A 15,180-nucleotide genomic window follows, 5' to 3' on the forward strand; every position below is an offset into this window, starting at 1 on the left:
GCGCACGGTATTTGTTTTTCTCTTTCTGACGTCACTTCACGCTGTATGACAGACTCTAGGTCTATCCACCTCACTACAAATAGCTCAGTTTCATTTCTTGTATGGCTGAGTAATATTCTATTGTATATCTGTGCCACATGTTCTTTATCTGTTCGTCTGTCGGTGGACACTTCGGTTGCTTCCATGTCCTGGCTATTGTAAATAGTGATTCTGAACCACTGCGCCACCAGGGAAGTCCCCAGAGATTATTTCTTATGGGAGGCCCTCCTCAACCCCCCATCAGTCTCTTCCCTGCTGACACAGACTCCCACAGCCTTACGTAACTAACTGCTCCTTCATAGCACCCTACACGGTTTTAATTTCACACGTATTTGTAAGTTCCCTTTTTATAACCCTCTGTTCTACTGAACCTTTCCCTCCTGCCTCATCATTTTATCTCTAGTGCCTGGCAGTGCTTGGCATATCTTCGGGGCTCAGTAAGTGCCTGTTGAATACATAGTTGGAGGCAGAGGACAAGGCTTAGGAGGGAAGGTCGAGGCTTTGTTTTCTACATGTTGAGAAATGGTCCTCGTGGGCGCGCCGATTCCTCCAGCCGCGCGAAGCGAGCGGCGCGTGCTGACAAGGGCCCAGCGTGAGGCGTGCCGGCTGGTTCAACTCCGGTCGCCGCGCTGACATCAGCAGCGGCCCGGGTCGCACCAGCACCGGCCGCGGGGGGCTGCGCTGCCCGCCCTGCCGCTCTTCGTGCCGCCGCTGTAGCGCCCGCGGGCTGCGCACCACGGGCTAGGGGCTCGTTGGGACCGCGGACCGTCAGGTCCCGGCGAAGCGCCAGAAGCAACCGAGCCGCGAGCGACAGCAGCCGCAGGCGCCGCCGCCGCCGCCGTGCCGGAGCCATATTGCCCTTGCTGCGGGAGAGGCGCACGGCAGTGACGTCACGGGTGCGCCAAGGCCTCGCGGACGGTGTTTGGCGCGGCTCAGTAAGGCCCGCGGAACTGGCGAAGTGTGTGGAAGGAGCAGGATCTGTAGAGCTCAGCAGCGGCGAGGTCGGTAGGTGGGAACAGGGGATGGTGACTCCAGGCCCCGGCCACCCTTGGGGAAGGGTGCGCGATGGAGGCAGGACCGGGGTCCGACGATTCGCGGCGATGGGGCCCTGGCCTTAGGAGCCAGGAGGGCGGAGGGCGGAGGGCTTGTGGCGATCCGCTGTCCGATCCCTGCAGTGCTCTTTTGTCACCCTCCCAGCTCCTGTCTTGGCTTGGCCAGTTCGGGTCTCCCCCTGTAACTTATGAGGGTGCGGCGATGTTTTCCCGGGTGTGGTCCCCGTGTAAGGTCTTTGAATACAAGTATTTATTGAGAGTCTGAGTGAATGGTCAGGCCTGGGGGCCGAGACCAGGAGTCCGGAGTCGTAGATCCAGGCTCACCCTTCCCTTAGAGCTCCCCAGAGAGCTGAGGGCCCCGAGGGCAAGCTGATGGCCTTCAGCGTATCTTCTCTTCAGTCAAGAGAACTCATCGCTTGGTACTTTTCCCCTTTCTTTTCAGCTGAGCTTCATTCTCCCCTCCCTTGTCACCCCTTCCAACTTCTCATCCTGAACCCACTGCTTTCTTGGCTAGTTCACCTCCCCACCGGCTTTGCAGTCAGCTACCTCAATTCCGTAAATAGCAGCGAGGAGGGTCCTGCTAAAGGTTTGTGGCTTGCCTCACAAAGCCATCCATGGTCAGGCAGAATATTCTACTTGAATTCAGTTGTTCAGGTTGCCAAAAAGCCTTACGCTACTGGTACTCCTTGAACGGATCCCGAAAATGGGTGTCAGATCATTTCTGTAATTTCCATTGCCTGGGGTAGGAGATAAGGTCAATGCGGATTAAACCACCTGGGAGGTTCTTAACATCTGGAGAAAGAGCTTTACTTTCATGAGATACCGTAATAGAGATAAATGCTGTTAAATTTCAAATAGCATTTTGAGACACGGTAGACTTTCTGGAGAGTTACCTCTAAGCCAGCAGAGGAGAGAGTTTTGAGTACTCATGGGTGAACAGAGTCATTGGATAGAGCAGTGGCTCTTGAGTGAGGGTGATTTTGTCCTCACCCTTCCCCCGGGACGTTTGACAGTGGATGGAGACGTTTTTCTTTGTCACATCCGGAGGGGCGGGGGTGCTGCCGGCATCTAGTGGGTAGAGGCCAGGATGCTACTACCTATGGTACAAGGCACAGGACAGCCCTCCCCACCACCCCCAAAGGGTTATCTGGCCCCAAATGTCAATAGTGTGCTATGGAGAAACCTTGGAGAGGGGCTGAGGACTGAAGAGAGGCTCGGGTTGTCACAAGTACTCTCACTTCAGGTAGTCAGTCACATTTGGCAGACTGTTGTGTGGCCCTGCCCCTTTCCCAGAATCTGTAGCAGGCACAGTGATGCCAATGCTTGTCATGTCCTTGGGATGAGAAAACCTTGGGGGCTCCTGAAAGTCATAAACACAGGAAGGAGTGCTTTAGGAGGGTGGCGTGGGAGCAGAGAACTTGAGGAAGAACAAAATTGTCCTCATGTGTTTGGGAAATGTGCCAGATGGAAAAGAGATGAGGTGTGTCATGGGGTGTTCCATTCCAGAAGGCAGACTGGGACTGATGCGTGACAGGGAGTCAGATTCTGAATTTGGTATAGACTGCGGTAGCACCTAGCAATGCCTAGATCTGTCTAGAGCGGGTGCTGGGTTTTCTGTCACCGCAGAGTTCCTGTATAGGCTGGTGACCACCGATTGGTGATGTGATAGAGGGGGGCTGATATAAAGGACGCTCTGAGATATTGTGATTCTACACTACTTTTACGATTCTTTCCCAGGACTCGGTGCTCCTGGTTCGTGAGCTGCAGAGCTCTTTGGATGTCGGCTCTGACATGTTTCATCCATTTACATGTGCCACTCATTTTTCAGGTACAAAACCAAGAACCGCTTTGCACAAAGCCAGAAGGGACACACGGAAAGAATGATCGGAAAAGAATAATACATAGGTATGTATTTGCATTGACTTTCTCCAAATATTTGAGACAGGGTAGCTGGTTAGTGGCTGCTTTCTCATGCTTGAGCCCTTCCAATATGATCACCTCAGAATGTCATAGGGATTGGAGCCTGTCTGAGCCTGTCTGTCTCTGCCCATGGCCCCTAGTTTCTTCTTGTGATTGCTTTAGATACTGTGTAAGGGCCTTCTCTTTTCCTCCTGCTCACAGCAGACATTGAGTAACCTCTAGTTGTGACTGAGATGCGTATTTCACAGTATAGTACTTTAGAAATGAGACAGGTTTACTTATTGTGGAAACCAACGTCGGCTCCTGGGAGTGTTAGTGTCACTTGGTAATGTTTTTCCCAGGGCTGCCATGGTAACTGACATTGCCTGGTTACTCCCTAAGGTTTGAAAAAATTCTTCCTTGGATCTCAGGTGATAGTAGTTCATTCCTTCATTCATTTATTCATTCAGGTACATTCCTTCATTCATTTATTCATTCAGGAAATATTTTCTGAGCACCATGTATGTGCCAGGTACTTTTCATACGGACAGTGAACGAAACAGACAAAATTCCTGCCTCAGTGAACTGTATATTCTGATTTAATTGGCTTGGGGTGAGGCCTGGCCATTGGTAGTTTTTAAAATCTCTCCGGATGATTCTAATGTACAGCTAGCGAAACAGACACAATTCCTGCCCCAGTGAACTGTATACTCTGATTTAATTGGCTTGGGGTGAGGCCTTGCCATTGGTAGTTTTAAAAATCTCTCCAGATGATTGTCGTGTACAGCTAGGTTTGAGAATCGCAGTTGTAAATGAAGCACTTTGGGAACTGCAAAGGCATTGCAGACATACATACAAAGTGGCTATTGGTATTCCTTCACTATTCCTGCATTTTCCTGCCTGCATCAGCACTGTTGTGCAAGTGCTGATCATTTTCTTTTCAGCCCTTTTCGCTGTTTGCCTAGACCCTTTATCCGTCTTTCTAACCTAACACCCTACCTCCTTCTTGTCTTTCAACCTGCAGTCCATCATCTATTTGGGATTTATCCTAAACTTGGTTATTCCTTCACTATTCCTGCATTTTCCTGCCTGCATCAGCACTGTTGTGCAAGTGCTGATCATTTTCTTTTCAGCCCTTTTCGCTGTTTGCCTAGACCCTTTATCCCTCTTTCCAGCCTAACACCCTACCTCCTCCTTGTCTTTCAACCTCCAGTCCAAGTCCATCATCTGTTTGGGATTTATCCTAAGCTCGGTGGGAAGCCATTGCAGGGTATAAAGAGAGAAGTGGTGTTCGCAGAGATGCCTTTTGCAGACACCATACTGGCCACTGTAAGAGAATGGGTAGCGGGGGGCAGGAGTAGATTTGGGGGAGACTCCCTAGGAGACTGGCTTTGTGCACAGTGGTGGCCTTGGAGATGGGGTAAAGGAGGCAGGTTAGAGTCCTATTTGGAAGGTTAGTGATGGCTTGGAGGTGAATAGGAGTTAGTGATGAATTGGATGTGGGGAATGTGGGTTAAGGATGTGTAATTGGGTAAATGGAGGTGCTACTTACTGAAATGGGAAAAATTTTCTCCCCACATATTGGCCTGATAAACACCTTCTCACCCTTTAGACCTTGAATCAGAGATTCTTTCCTGTTTTATTTTATTTTATTATATTTTATTTTATTTATTTTTATTTGGGCTGTGATGCCAGCTTGCAGGATCTTAGTTCCCCAACCAGGGATTGAACCCAGGCCCCCTGAACTGGAGGCACAGGGTCCTAACCACTGGACCACCGAGGAATTCCCAGCAGAGATTTTTTCTTTATTTTCTTTCTTTTTTTAATATAAGTTTTAATTAATTGATTAATTAATTAATTAATTAATTTTTGGTTGCGTTGGGTGTTTGTTGCCGCGCATGGGCCTTCTGTAGTTGCGGCGAGCAGGGGCTACTCTTCGTTGCGGTGCACGGGCTTCTCACTGCAGTGGCTTCTCATGTTGCGGAGCACGGGCTCTATGCATGCGGGCTTTGGTAGTTGTGGCGCATGGGCTCAGTAGTGGTGGCTCGCGGGCTTACTTGCTCCGTGGCATGTGGGATCTTCCCGGACCAGGGAGCAAACCCGTTTCCCCTGCATTGGCAGGCGGATTCTTTTTTTTTTGTTTTTTTTTTTAAACATCTTTATTGGAGTGTAATTGCTTTACAATGGTGTGTTAGTTTCTGCTGTATATCAAAGTGAATCAGATATATGCGTACGTATATCCCCATATCCCCTCCCTCTTGCATTTCCCTCCCACCCTCCTGATCCCACCCCTCTAGATGGTCGCAAGGCACTGAGGTGATCTCCCTGTGCTATGCAGCTGCTTCCCGCTAGCTAGCTATTTTACATTTCGTATTATATATATGTCAATGCTACTCTCTTACTTCGTCCCAGCTTACCCTTCCCCCTCCCGGTGTCCTCAAGTCCATTCTCTACGTCTGCGTCTTTATTCCTGCCCTGCCCCTAGGTTCATCAGAACCATTTTATTTTTTTAGATTCTATATATATGTGTTAGCATATGGTATTTGTTTTTCTCTTCTGACTTACTTCACTCTGTATGACAGACTCTAGGTCTATCCACCTCACTACACATAACTCAGCTTCGTTTCTTTTTATGCCTGAGTAATATTCCATTGTATTTATGTGCCACATCTTCTTTATCTATTCGTCTGTCGATGGACACTTAGGTTGCTTCCATGTCCTGCCTATTGTAAATAGTGCTGACAGGCAGATTCTGAACCACTGCGCCACCAGGGAAGTCCCCAGAGGTTATTTCTTAAGGGAGGCCCTCCTCAACCCCCATCAGTCTCTTCCCTGCTGACATAGACTCCCACAACCCTACGTAACTGCTCCTTCATAGCACCATACACAGTTTAATTTCACACATATTTGTAAGTTCCCTTTCTATAACCCTCTGTTCTATTGAGCCTTTCCCTCCTACCTCATCATTTTATTTCTAGTGCCTACCAGTGCTTGGCATATCTTAGGGGCTCAGTAAGTGTCGGTTGAGTAAATAATTTGAGACAGAGGACAAGGCTTAGGAGGGAAGATCAAGGCTTTGTTTTCTACATGTTGAGTAGAAGATACCCTTAAGACAATCGAGTGGGTATGTGTTTTGAGCAGTTGTTGTTAGGTTGGGATGCCGTTGGAGATGATCATGGCCTCTATTTTAAACCATGGGAGTGAATAAATTTGTGAGGGAGGATGTGTGAAATTAGAAGGGAAGAGGGCCCACGGCTAAGGAGCAACCTCAACATGTGAGGGGAGGAGGTGAAACCAGCAAAAGAGACTGAAAATCAGGGGTAGGGAGAAAAGCTGGGAGAGTGTGCGGTCGACGAACCCAGGGAGGAGAGAGATCAAGGAAGAGGGGAGGCTCAACCATGCCATGTGCTGCTAGCAAAACAAGATTGAGGACAGACAGGTCAGTGTCTCATAGATTGAGCAACTTCGAGGTAATTGGTGACTGTAATCAGAGCAGTTTTAGGAGAGTGGCAGAGGGGGAGGCCAGGCCGGAGTAGGCTGAGGAGTAAAAAGTTAGTAGCTCTGAGAAGAGCATCCTTGGCAAGCTTTGTGGTTTTTAGAAGGGACCATGTTTGCTTAGAATAAATAAATTAACAGTTATCTCTGGGACATGGGATTTTGATTTCCTTCATTTTACTCCTGTTGCTCTACCTTCAAAATATCTTTAGAATGTGACCACTTCTCACCACCTCCCCTACTACCGCTCCGTCCTGAGCCACCATCATCTCTGACATCGGTGACTGAAGAGCCTTCTAACTGATCTGCCTGTGTCTACCGTGGCCCCCACAGTCTGTTTTTCATACAGCAGTCACCGTGATCATGGGGAATGTGATCAGTCTTGCCACTCCTCTCCTTAAAACCCTTCACTGGCTCCTATCGTGAAGAGCTAACAAAGCCCGCAGAGCATCCTACAAGGCCATTCGGGGTCTGACCACTGTGTCCTATCTCCTTACTGCTGTCCATCCATTGTGTATCTGACTTCCATTACTCTCTTCTCCCTTCTGTGCTGCAACCACAGTGGCCTCCTTCCTGTTCTTCTAACACACCAGACCTGCTCCTGCCCCAGGGTCTTTGCACTGGCCCTTTCCTCTCCTGTGCACTCTTCCACTAGACACCATCTTGGCTAACTCACATCTCTGCTCAGATGTCATCTGCTCATTGAAGCATATCTGAGCTTCTCTATTTAAAATTTTAACCTATGGGGATGAGGCGGGGGGGAAATGGGTGAAGGTGGTAAGAGGATACAAACTTCCAGTTACAAGACAAATACATTCTGGAATGTTATGTACAGCATGGCAACTATGGTTAACAATACTGTATTGTATCTTTTTTTCATTTTATTTATTTGTTTATTTTTGGCTGTGTTGGGTCTTCGTTGCTGCACGTGGGCTTTCTCTAGTTGTGGTGAGCGGGGGCTCCTCTTCGTTGCAGTGCGCAGGTTTCTCATTGTGGTGGCTTCTCTTGTTGCGGAGCACCGGCTCTAGGCACGCGGGTTTCAATAGTTGCAGCACGTGGGCTCAGTAGTTGTGGCCCACGGGCTCTAGAGCGCAGGCTCAGTAGTTGTGGCACACAGGCTTAGTTGCTCCGCGGCATGTGGGATCTTCCCGGACTAGGGATCGAACCCGTGTCCCCTGCACTGGCAGGCAGATTCTTAACCACTGCGCCACCCTGGAAGTCACAGTAGTACTGTATTGTATCCTGAAAGTTGCGAAGAGAGTAGATCTTAAAGGTTCTCATGATAAGAAAAAAATTGTGTGAGGTGATAGATATTGTCTAAACTTATTTTGGTAATCATTTGGTGATATATACATATGTGAAATCTTTATGTTGTACATCTTAAACTAATACAATATGTCAATTTTATCTCAATGAAACTGGAAAAAATTTTTAACCCATCCGCAGTGTTTTCAATCTCCTTTCTCCCTTCTCTTTTTTACTCTACAGCACTATCAATTTTCCAACATACTATGTAATTTATTTATTGTGCTTATTGTTTTTTCCTTTTTCCCCACTGAATGAAAGCTCTACCAGAGTAGGAATCTTTGTCTGTTTTCTTCTCTAATGTATCCCCAAAGACTAGGACAGTGACTGGTACAGAGTAGACACTTAATAAATATTTGTTGGATGCATAAATGAGCATGCATTGTTTTTATGATAAGAGAAAAGGAAAACCAAATACTACGTGTTGGAAAGAAGAAGGAAAGCCTTCTCTGGATAACAGAAGAGATTTTCTCCATTTGAATTTCTGACTCTCTTTCTTCAGGAATGATTGTGAACAGCCTCTCTCTGTGCTACCACAACAAACTCATCTTAGCCCCTATGGTTCGGGTAGGGACTCTCCCAATGCGGCTGCTCGCCCTGGACTATGGAGCGGACATTGTGTACTGTGAGGTAAGGGGCTCCTGATCTTCCCGGAGAGCACTTCCACAGGTGCAGCCTCCCTATCTGTGGGTGGGAGTGGTCAGGAGTTAGAGGAGGCAGAATGGGCTCTCCCTTCACAGGTGCTCACTGAAGGCAGCAGAAGACAAACATGCAGGAGTCCTGTGAGCCCTGCTGAGGACCAGGAGCCTGGGCAGCACGGAGGCATTGTGGGACACCTGGGCCAGGTGGCTAAATGAGCATCATGTCAGGTCACTCCTGTGGCCTCCATAGGAGTTAATATACATTCAGTACATGAATGAGTGAACTCAAGATCAGGAAGAGGAGGTAAAGGACCAGATTCAGGCCAGGGAAGCTGGATGGGGTTGGTTTTGGGAACCATAGGATATTCTGGTGGCAGTAGCTAGTGGACCAGCTACTGGCCGGCTGCTGTTGAGAATATTAAGACTTCAGACCCAGGCTTAGAAAGCATCTTCTAGGAAAAATAGAGTTACAGGAGTAGCTGATATTGGATAGGGACTGTGGGCAATGGTTCTCAATTGGGCATGTATCAGAATTATCTGGGCAGCTTCCCCCACAATCCCCAATCCTGATATGTCCCTCTAGTCGGTGTGAGAGGTTAGAGAAACTACCCCAGTGCTTCTGATATTTCCATCTTTAAGAGCCACCTGCGGTGGGGTGAGGACTGTGGCTATAAAAGGGAAACACAAGGAATCCTTGTGGTGGTGGAACTATTCTGTGTCAGCATCCTGGTTGCGATATTGTACTACGGTTTTGCAAGGTGTTACCATGAGGAGAAATTGGGCAACGGGTACTTAGAATCTCACATTCTTACAATTGCATGTGAACCTCCAATTATCTCAAGATAAAAAGTTTAATTGAAAAGAAAGTCACTGGTGTAGGGTCTTCCCTGGTAGTCCACTGGTTAAGACTCTGCGCTCCCAATGCAGGGGGCCCGGGTTCATTCCCTGGTCGGTGAACTAGATCCCACATGCATGCCTCAACTAAGAGTTCGCATGCTGAACTAAGAAGCCTACGTGCCACAACTAAGAGCCCGCATGCCGCAGCTAAACATACCGCATGCTGCAAATAAACACACCGAAACGAAGATCCCGCATGCCGCAAATGAGACCCGGCGCAGCCAAAATAAATAAATAAATATTTTTTTTAAAAAAAGAAAAAAAGTTTAATTGAAAAGAAAGACACTGGTGTAGGGACCTCCCTGGTGGTCCGGTGGGTAAGACTCCGCACTCCCAATGCAGGGGGCCTGGGTTTGATCCCTGGTCAGGGAACTAGATCCCGCAGGCATGCCGCAACTAAGAGTCTGCATGCCGCAACTAAGAAGCCCGCATGCTGCGACAAAGATCCCATGTGCCGCAGCTAAGACCCAGCGCAGCCAAAATAAATAAAATAATAAATAAATAAATAAATTTTAAAAAAGAAAATTACCTGATTAAGGTACAGCTGTGGCACATAGATGTGAGCACTTGAAGAGTTAATGGATTGAGGAGTAAGCAGCAAAATGAGGAAGTAGAAATAAGGCTGCTGACTACCCCACAGAAATTCAAGAGGTGAAGGGAGGAAGTGTATAGCTGGAGGTGAAGGAAGATGGGTGAATGGAGTTGTTTGTTGGTAACTTGCTTGTTTGTAGCGTAGGAAGAAGGACTTAACAATGAGGGGAGGCCTGAAGATTTGGGGCATTAGGGGGATTTGTAGGGCCAGGTCTTGGAGGGGGCAGGATTCTTGACGAGGTGGTAGGACCTGCCTTCCTCTGAGCTAGGGCGAGGAGGAGAGGGCGAAGATGATGAAAGGGAGGGAAACTGAGGGGTTTTGCCTGAGAGACTTGTTTTACAAGATGTAGGAAGCCAGTCTTCTGTTGGAAATGAGGGTGGCAAGTGTGGGCTAGCGACTTGAGGAAAGGAAGTGAAGGTGTTTTGGTCCTATTCCCATGGGGAATGGGCACTGGGAGATGTGCCTGGCAGGCAGGTGTGCACAGTGATACTGGTTTGCAGCTTTATAGGAAGGAGAGCTTGAGTAGCCTGGCAGGGGGATGCCCATAGCAGGGATTGGCATGCCAGTATCTACAGCAGGGCAGGGGCAGAGGCATCTAGGGTGCTGACAAGGTGAAATGGGAAGGAGGGAGTATGTGTTGTCCAAAGGTGGGAGTCAGAAAGGGATTTTCCAGAGTTCAGGGTCACAGAGACCCAAGACCTGACTTTTAAGTGGTTTGTCGAAGTAGATGTGAGGAGGTCCCAAACGTGAGCTGGGCTGTTAGTGTACATCCATAAATCTTCCACGCTGCCAGAACGTGCCTATGGCAGGGAGGAGCCTGTTCCCAGGGGCCAGTCCCAGGGGAATGTGGTAGTGTGCTGAGCATATTCATCTGGTCACTCAACCCTTGAGCCTACACTCTGGCCCCAGGGTGGTCAGCCATGTGTTAGGTATAGCCTTTCCTGGCCAGCACTCTCCTTGGACTCCAGAAAAAACCTCTTGGATTTGGAAGGGGATTGGGAGGAGGAACTATGAAGAATCAGGGATTCAGATTTTGAGGTCTGGGGAAGCAAAAAGATGAAATCCCAGAGAACAGCTGTTACCTTTCATTACTTGTGATTCTCCTCCACCCCAGGACAGAGGGCGCATGCTAGCTCTTCATCCACTTAGTCAGTCCATGTTTACCAGTAGGGTCCTGTGGGATGACTCAGACTCAAGGATGAAGCCCCCTGCTTCTTCCCTGCTGCCCCAACTCCATCTCTGTCCAGCTGTAGCCCCCCCCATGGTTGCTTCAAGGCTCGGGATGTATAGTGTCCCTCTCCTCTCTACCCGTGCTTCGCATACTGTCTCCATCAATTATTTGCTTACTCTGATGACTCTTCATGTCCCTACTCTCCCTAATCTTGTACTGTCACGAAAAGTAAGAGTGGGTCCATTGAGTGCTAACCCTTTATTTTCAGATTCATTTACGTCTGTGCGGTGGCCATCCTGCTGGTTTCTTCTGTTAGACCAAGTGGTGATAAGGGCTTCAGGCCTTCAAAGCACCAGCTCACCTGGGCTCAAACTTATTCTGGGGCAAGATTCTGAGGGTTGCTAAAATTGAGGAAAAGGCAGTAGTGCCTACGTTGACATATTCAGCCTCCTTGGCCTTCACTTTTGCTGTGCGAGCAGCATTTTTCTGGGACCCCAGAGGGTGGAGTTGTATTCACTTGGAGATAATGTGGAGTGAAACACCAGGATGGAAGTGAGTGAGTGTATGACAGCACAGTGTCTGCTCTAGACAGCCACTATGTGTTTATAGCCCTGGGGGAATCAGTCTGTGATGAGGTCACAGAAGCTGGGTAGTGAGAAAGAGAGCTGACCCACAGATTCCGGATGCTTCATCAGCTGCTTTGTTGAGAATTCTTAGGGTTGTTTTCAAGCACTTGGGAAGTCATGGTCCCAGGATTTATGTGGTGACTTCAGAATGTGACTCTCCTAATTGGTCAAAGCTTGGTTTTCCTCATGATTGTGACTAATCCATTCTTCCAGGGCTCTGCTTGAGTTTGGAGCAGAGTAAATACTGATTAAAACCCTTTGTATGTTTGATGAGTGCTTGCTCTGGCAGAGTCAATATGGTTTATGAACAAATTAAGGAACCTCTGCCAGAGGAGACCTAGGCCCTTTACCCAGACCTAGCTGCTGTGGAGCAGAGGCCGGCGGGCAGGCCAACTGGCCCCTGCCTGTGGTGAGTAGGTCTCTAGGAACTTGGCCCTGAGTACTGGGAAAGGCAGAGCATGGCGCCTGGTGCCCCCTGGTGGATCCAGAGTTGCTCTGCAGGCCAGCTGTGTAGATGATCTTACTGTGTTCCCCTGAGGTGACCCATCTGTGGGTTAGATCGTCAAACCACACCATCCACCTCTCAGGACCTAGTGTAGGACCTAGGGCATACCAGGCATACAGGCACCTCCTTAAACGGCCTGCAGAACCCTCAGCAGTTGGAGGTGAAGAAAGGATAAACCAGCTCAGCAAAGGTTAAGGGAGCAGTAGTCTGATTCCCCACCAAGGTCTGCCCTATTGATGGAGTTTTCTAGGGGTTCATCAGATGTCACTTAAGTATTCCTTTTTTTAAAAAAATTTTTTTATTTTATTTGTTTTATTTTTGGCTGCATTTAGTCTTCGTTGCTGCGTGCGGGCTTTCTCTAGTTGTGGAGAGTGGGGGCTACTCTTCGTTGCGGTGCATGGGCTTCTCATTGCAGTGGCTTCTCTTGTTGCGGAGCACGGGCTCTAGGCGCGCCGGCTTCAGTAGTTGTGGCTCGTGGGTTCTGGGGCGCAGGCTTAGTAGTTGTGGCGCACAGGCTTAGTTGCTCCGTGGCTTGTGGGATCTTCCTGGACCAGGGCTCAAACCCTTGTCCTCTGCACTGGCAGGTGGATTCTTAACCACTGCGCCACCAGGGAAGCCCCCTATTCCTTTTTATAAGAACAATGGATGGACAGACCATGGATTGTCATACCGAGTGAAGTAAATCAGACAGAGAAAGACAAATATCATATGATATCACTTATATGTGGAATCTAAAAAAAATTGTACAAATGAACTTATTTACAAAACAGAAATAGAGTCACAGATGTACAAAACAAATTTATGGTTACCTGGGGGAAAGAGAGGGGGATAAATTGGGAGATTGGGATTGACATATACACACTACTATATATAAAATACATAACTAGTAAGAACCTACTGTATAGCACAGGGAACTCTACTCAATACTCTATAATGACCTATATGTGAAAAGAATCTAAAAAATAGTGGATATATGTATATGTATAACTGATTCACTTTGCTGTACAGCAGAAACTAACACAACATTGTAAATCAACTACACTCAAATAAAAATTAAATAAAAACAAAAAACCAAAAACAACAGGACTCCAGTGGCCCAGACATGAGAGGACACCTACCTTTTAATAGGCAGGATGAAGGGAGAAGGCAATATTCTTAAGAGACTTTGGTTACCAAAATGGGTACTTAAATTTTTTTGTGTGGTAAAAAACACATAACATAAATTTTACCATCTTAACCGTTTTTAAGTGTACAGTTCAGTAGTTGTGAAAAAGATCTCCAGAACTTTTTCATCTTGCAAAACTGAAACCCTGTGCCCATTAAACAACAACTCCCCTCCCCACAGCTCCTGGTAACCACGATTCTACTTTCTTTTTCTATGAATTTGAATTCTTTAGCTACCTTATGTAAATGGAAATATGCAATATTTGTCTTTTTGTGACTGGCTTATTTCACTTAGCATAATATCCTCAAGGTTCATCCATGTTGTACTATGTAACAGGATTTCTTTCCATTTTTAGGCAGAATAATATTATATTATGTAACATGTATACTACCTTTTGCTTATCCATTCATCTGTCGGTGGACATTTGGGTTGCTTCTATCTCTTGGCTATTTTGAATAGTGTTGTGAATGTAGGTGTGCAGATACTCCTTTGAAATCCAGCTTTCAATTCTTTGGGATATATATGTATATACCCAGAAGTAGGATTTGCTGGATCATGTGGTAGTTTTATTTTTCATTTTTTGAGGAACTTCCATACTGTTTTCCCTGTCTTTTGCGCCATTTTACAATCCCACCAGCAGTCCACAATTTCTAAAATCTTTGCCAACACTTGCTATTTTCTCTTTTTTTTTGATAGTAGCCATGCTAATGGGTATGAGGTGATAGCTCATTGTGGTTTTGATTTGCATTCCTCTGATGATTAGTGATGTTGAGCATGTTTTTATATGCTTCTTGGCCATCAGTATATCTTTTTCTTTTTAACATCTTTATTGGAGTATAATTGCTTTACAATGGTGTGTGAGTTTCTGCTGTATAACACAGTGAATCAACTATATGTATACATATATCCCCATATCTCCTCCCTCTTGCGTCTCCCTCCCACCCTCCGTATCCCATCCCTCTAGGTGGTCACAAAGCACCGAGCTGATCTCCCTGTGCTATGAGGCTGCTTCGCACTAGCTATCTATTTTACATTTGGTAGTATATATAAGTCCATGCCACTCTCTCACTTCGTCCCAGCTTACCCTTCCCCCTCCCCGTGTCCTGAAGTCCATTCTCTATGTCTGCATCTTTATTCCTGTCCTGCCCCTAGGTTCTTCATAACAATGTTTTGTTTTTTTTAGATTCCATATATATGTGTTAGCATACAGTATATCATCTTTGGAGAAGTTTCTATTCAAGTCTTTGCCCAGAATGGGTAATTTTTTAAAACTTAGAAAAAAAAATATTTATGGAAAAAGTTGCAGGAATGGACAAAGAACATCCATATACCCTTTACCCAGACTGACCTACTGTTAACATTTTGCTTGATTTGTTTTATAATTTGAGCTCTCTCTTTAATATATGTATTTTCTCCTTAACTATTTGAGAGTAAGTTTCATACACGATGATATCTTACTTCTCAAATACTTCATTGATATTTTCTAAGAATAAAGTCATTCTTCTATACAATTGTTATACAGCCATCATCTTCAGTAAATTTAATACTGATACTTTTTTCTGATCTATCTTCCATATTCTAGTTTTGCCAATTGACCCAAAATTGTTCCTCTCAGCATTTTTTAACATCTTTTTTGAGATATGGTTCACATACCATATAAATCAACAATTTAAGGTATACAATTCATTGGCTTTTGGTGTATTTACGAAATTGTGTATCCACCCTGCAATCAATTTTTGAACATTTTCTTTTTTTTTTTTTTTTTTTTTGGGATGCGGGGCCCCCCCTGTTGC

General features: G+C 46.4%; 1 protein-coding gene across 3 annotated transcripts in view; it reads left to right on the forward strand.

Moving 5' to 3' along the window:
- The window catches only part of DUS2 (dihydrouridine synthase 2), a 50,439-nt gene that overhangs the window by 4,192 nt on the left and 31,067 nt on the right, over positions 1-15,180 (forward strand). For all 3 annotated transcript variants that reach the window (XM_028477665.2, XM_024125011.3, XM_024125012.3), the window contains exon 2: positions 8,293-8,420. In XM_028477665.2, the coding sequence (XP_028333466.1) occupies positions 8,295-8,420 (126 nt within the window). In that variant the 5' untranslated portion in view covers positions 8,293-8,294. The remainder of the gene's footprint in view (positions 1-8,292; positions 8,421-15,180) is intronic.

Source organism: Physeter macrocephalus, chromosome 17 (assembly GCF_002837175.3).
Source record: "Physeter macrocephalus isolate SW-GA chromosome 17, ASM283717v5, whole genome shotgun sequence".
Taxonomy (NCBI): Eukaryota; Metazoa; Chordata; class Mammalia; order Artiodactyla; family Physeteridae; genus Physeter; species Physeter macrocephalus.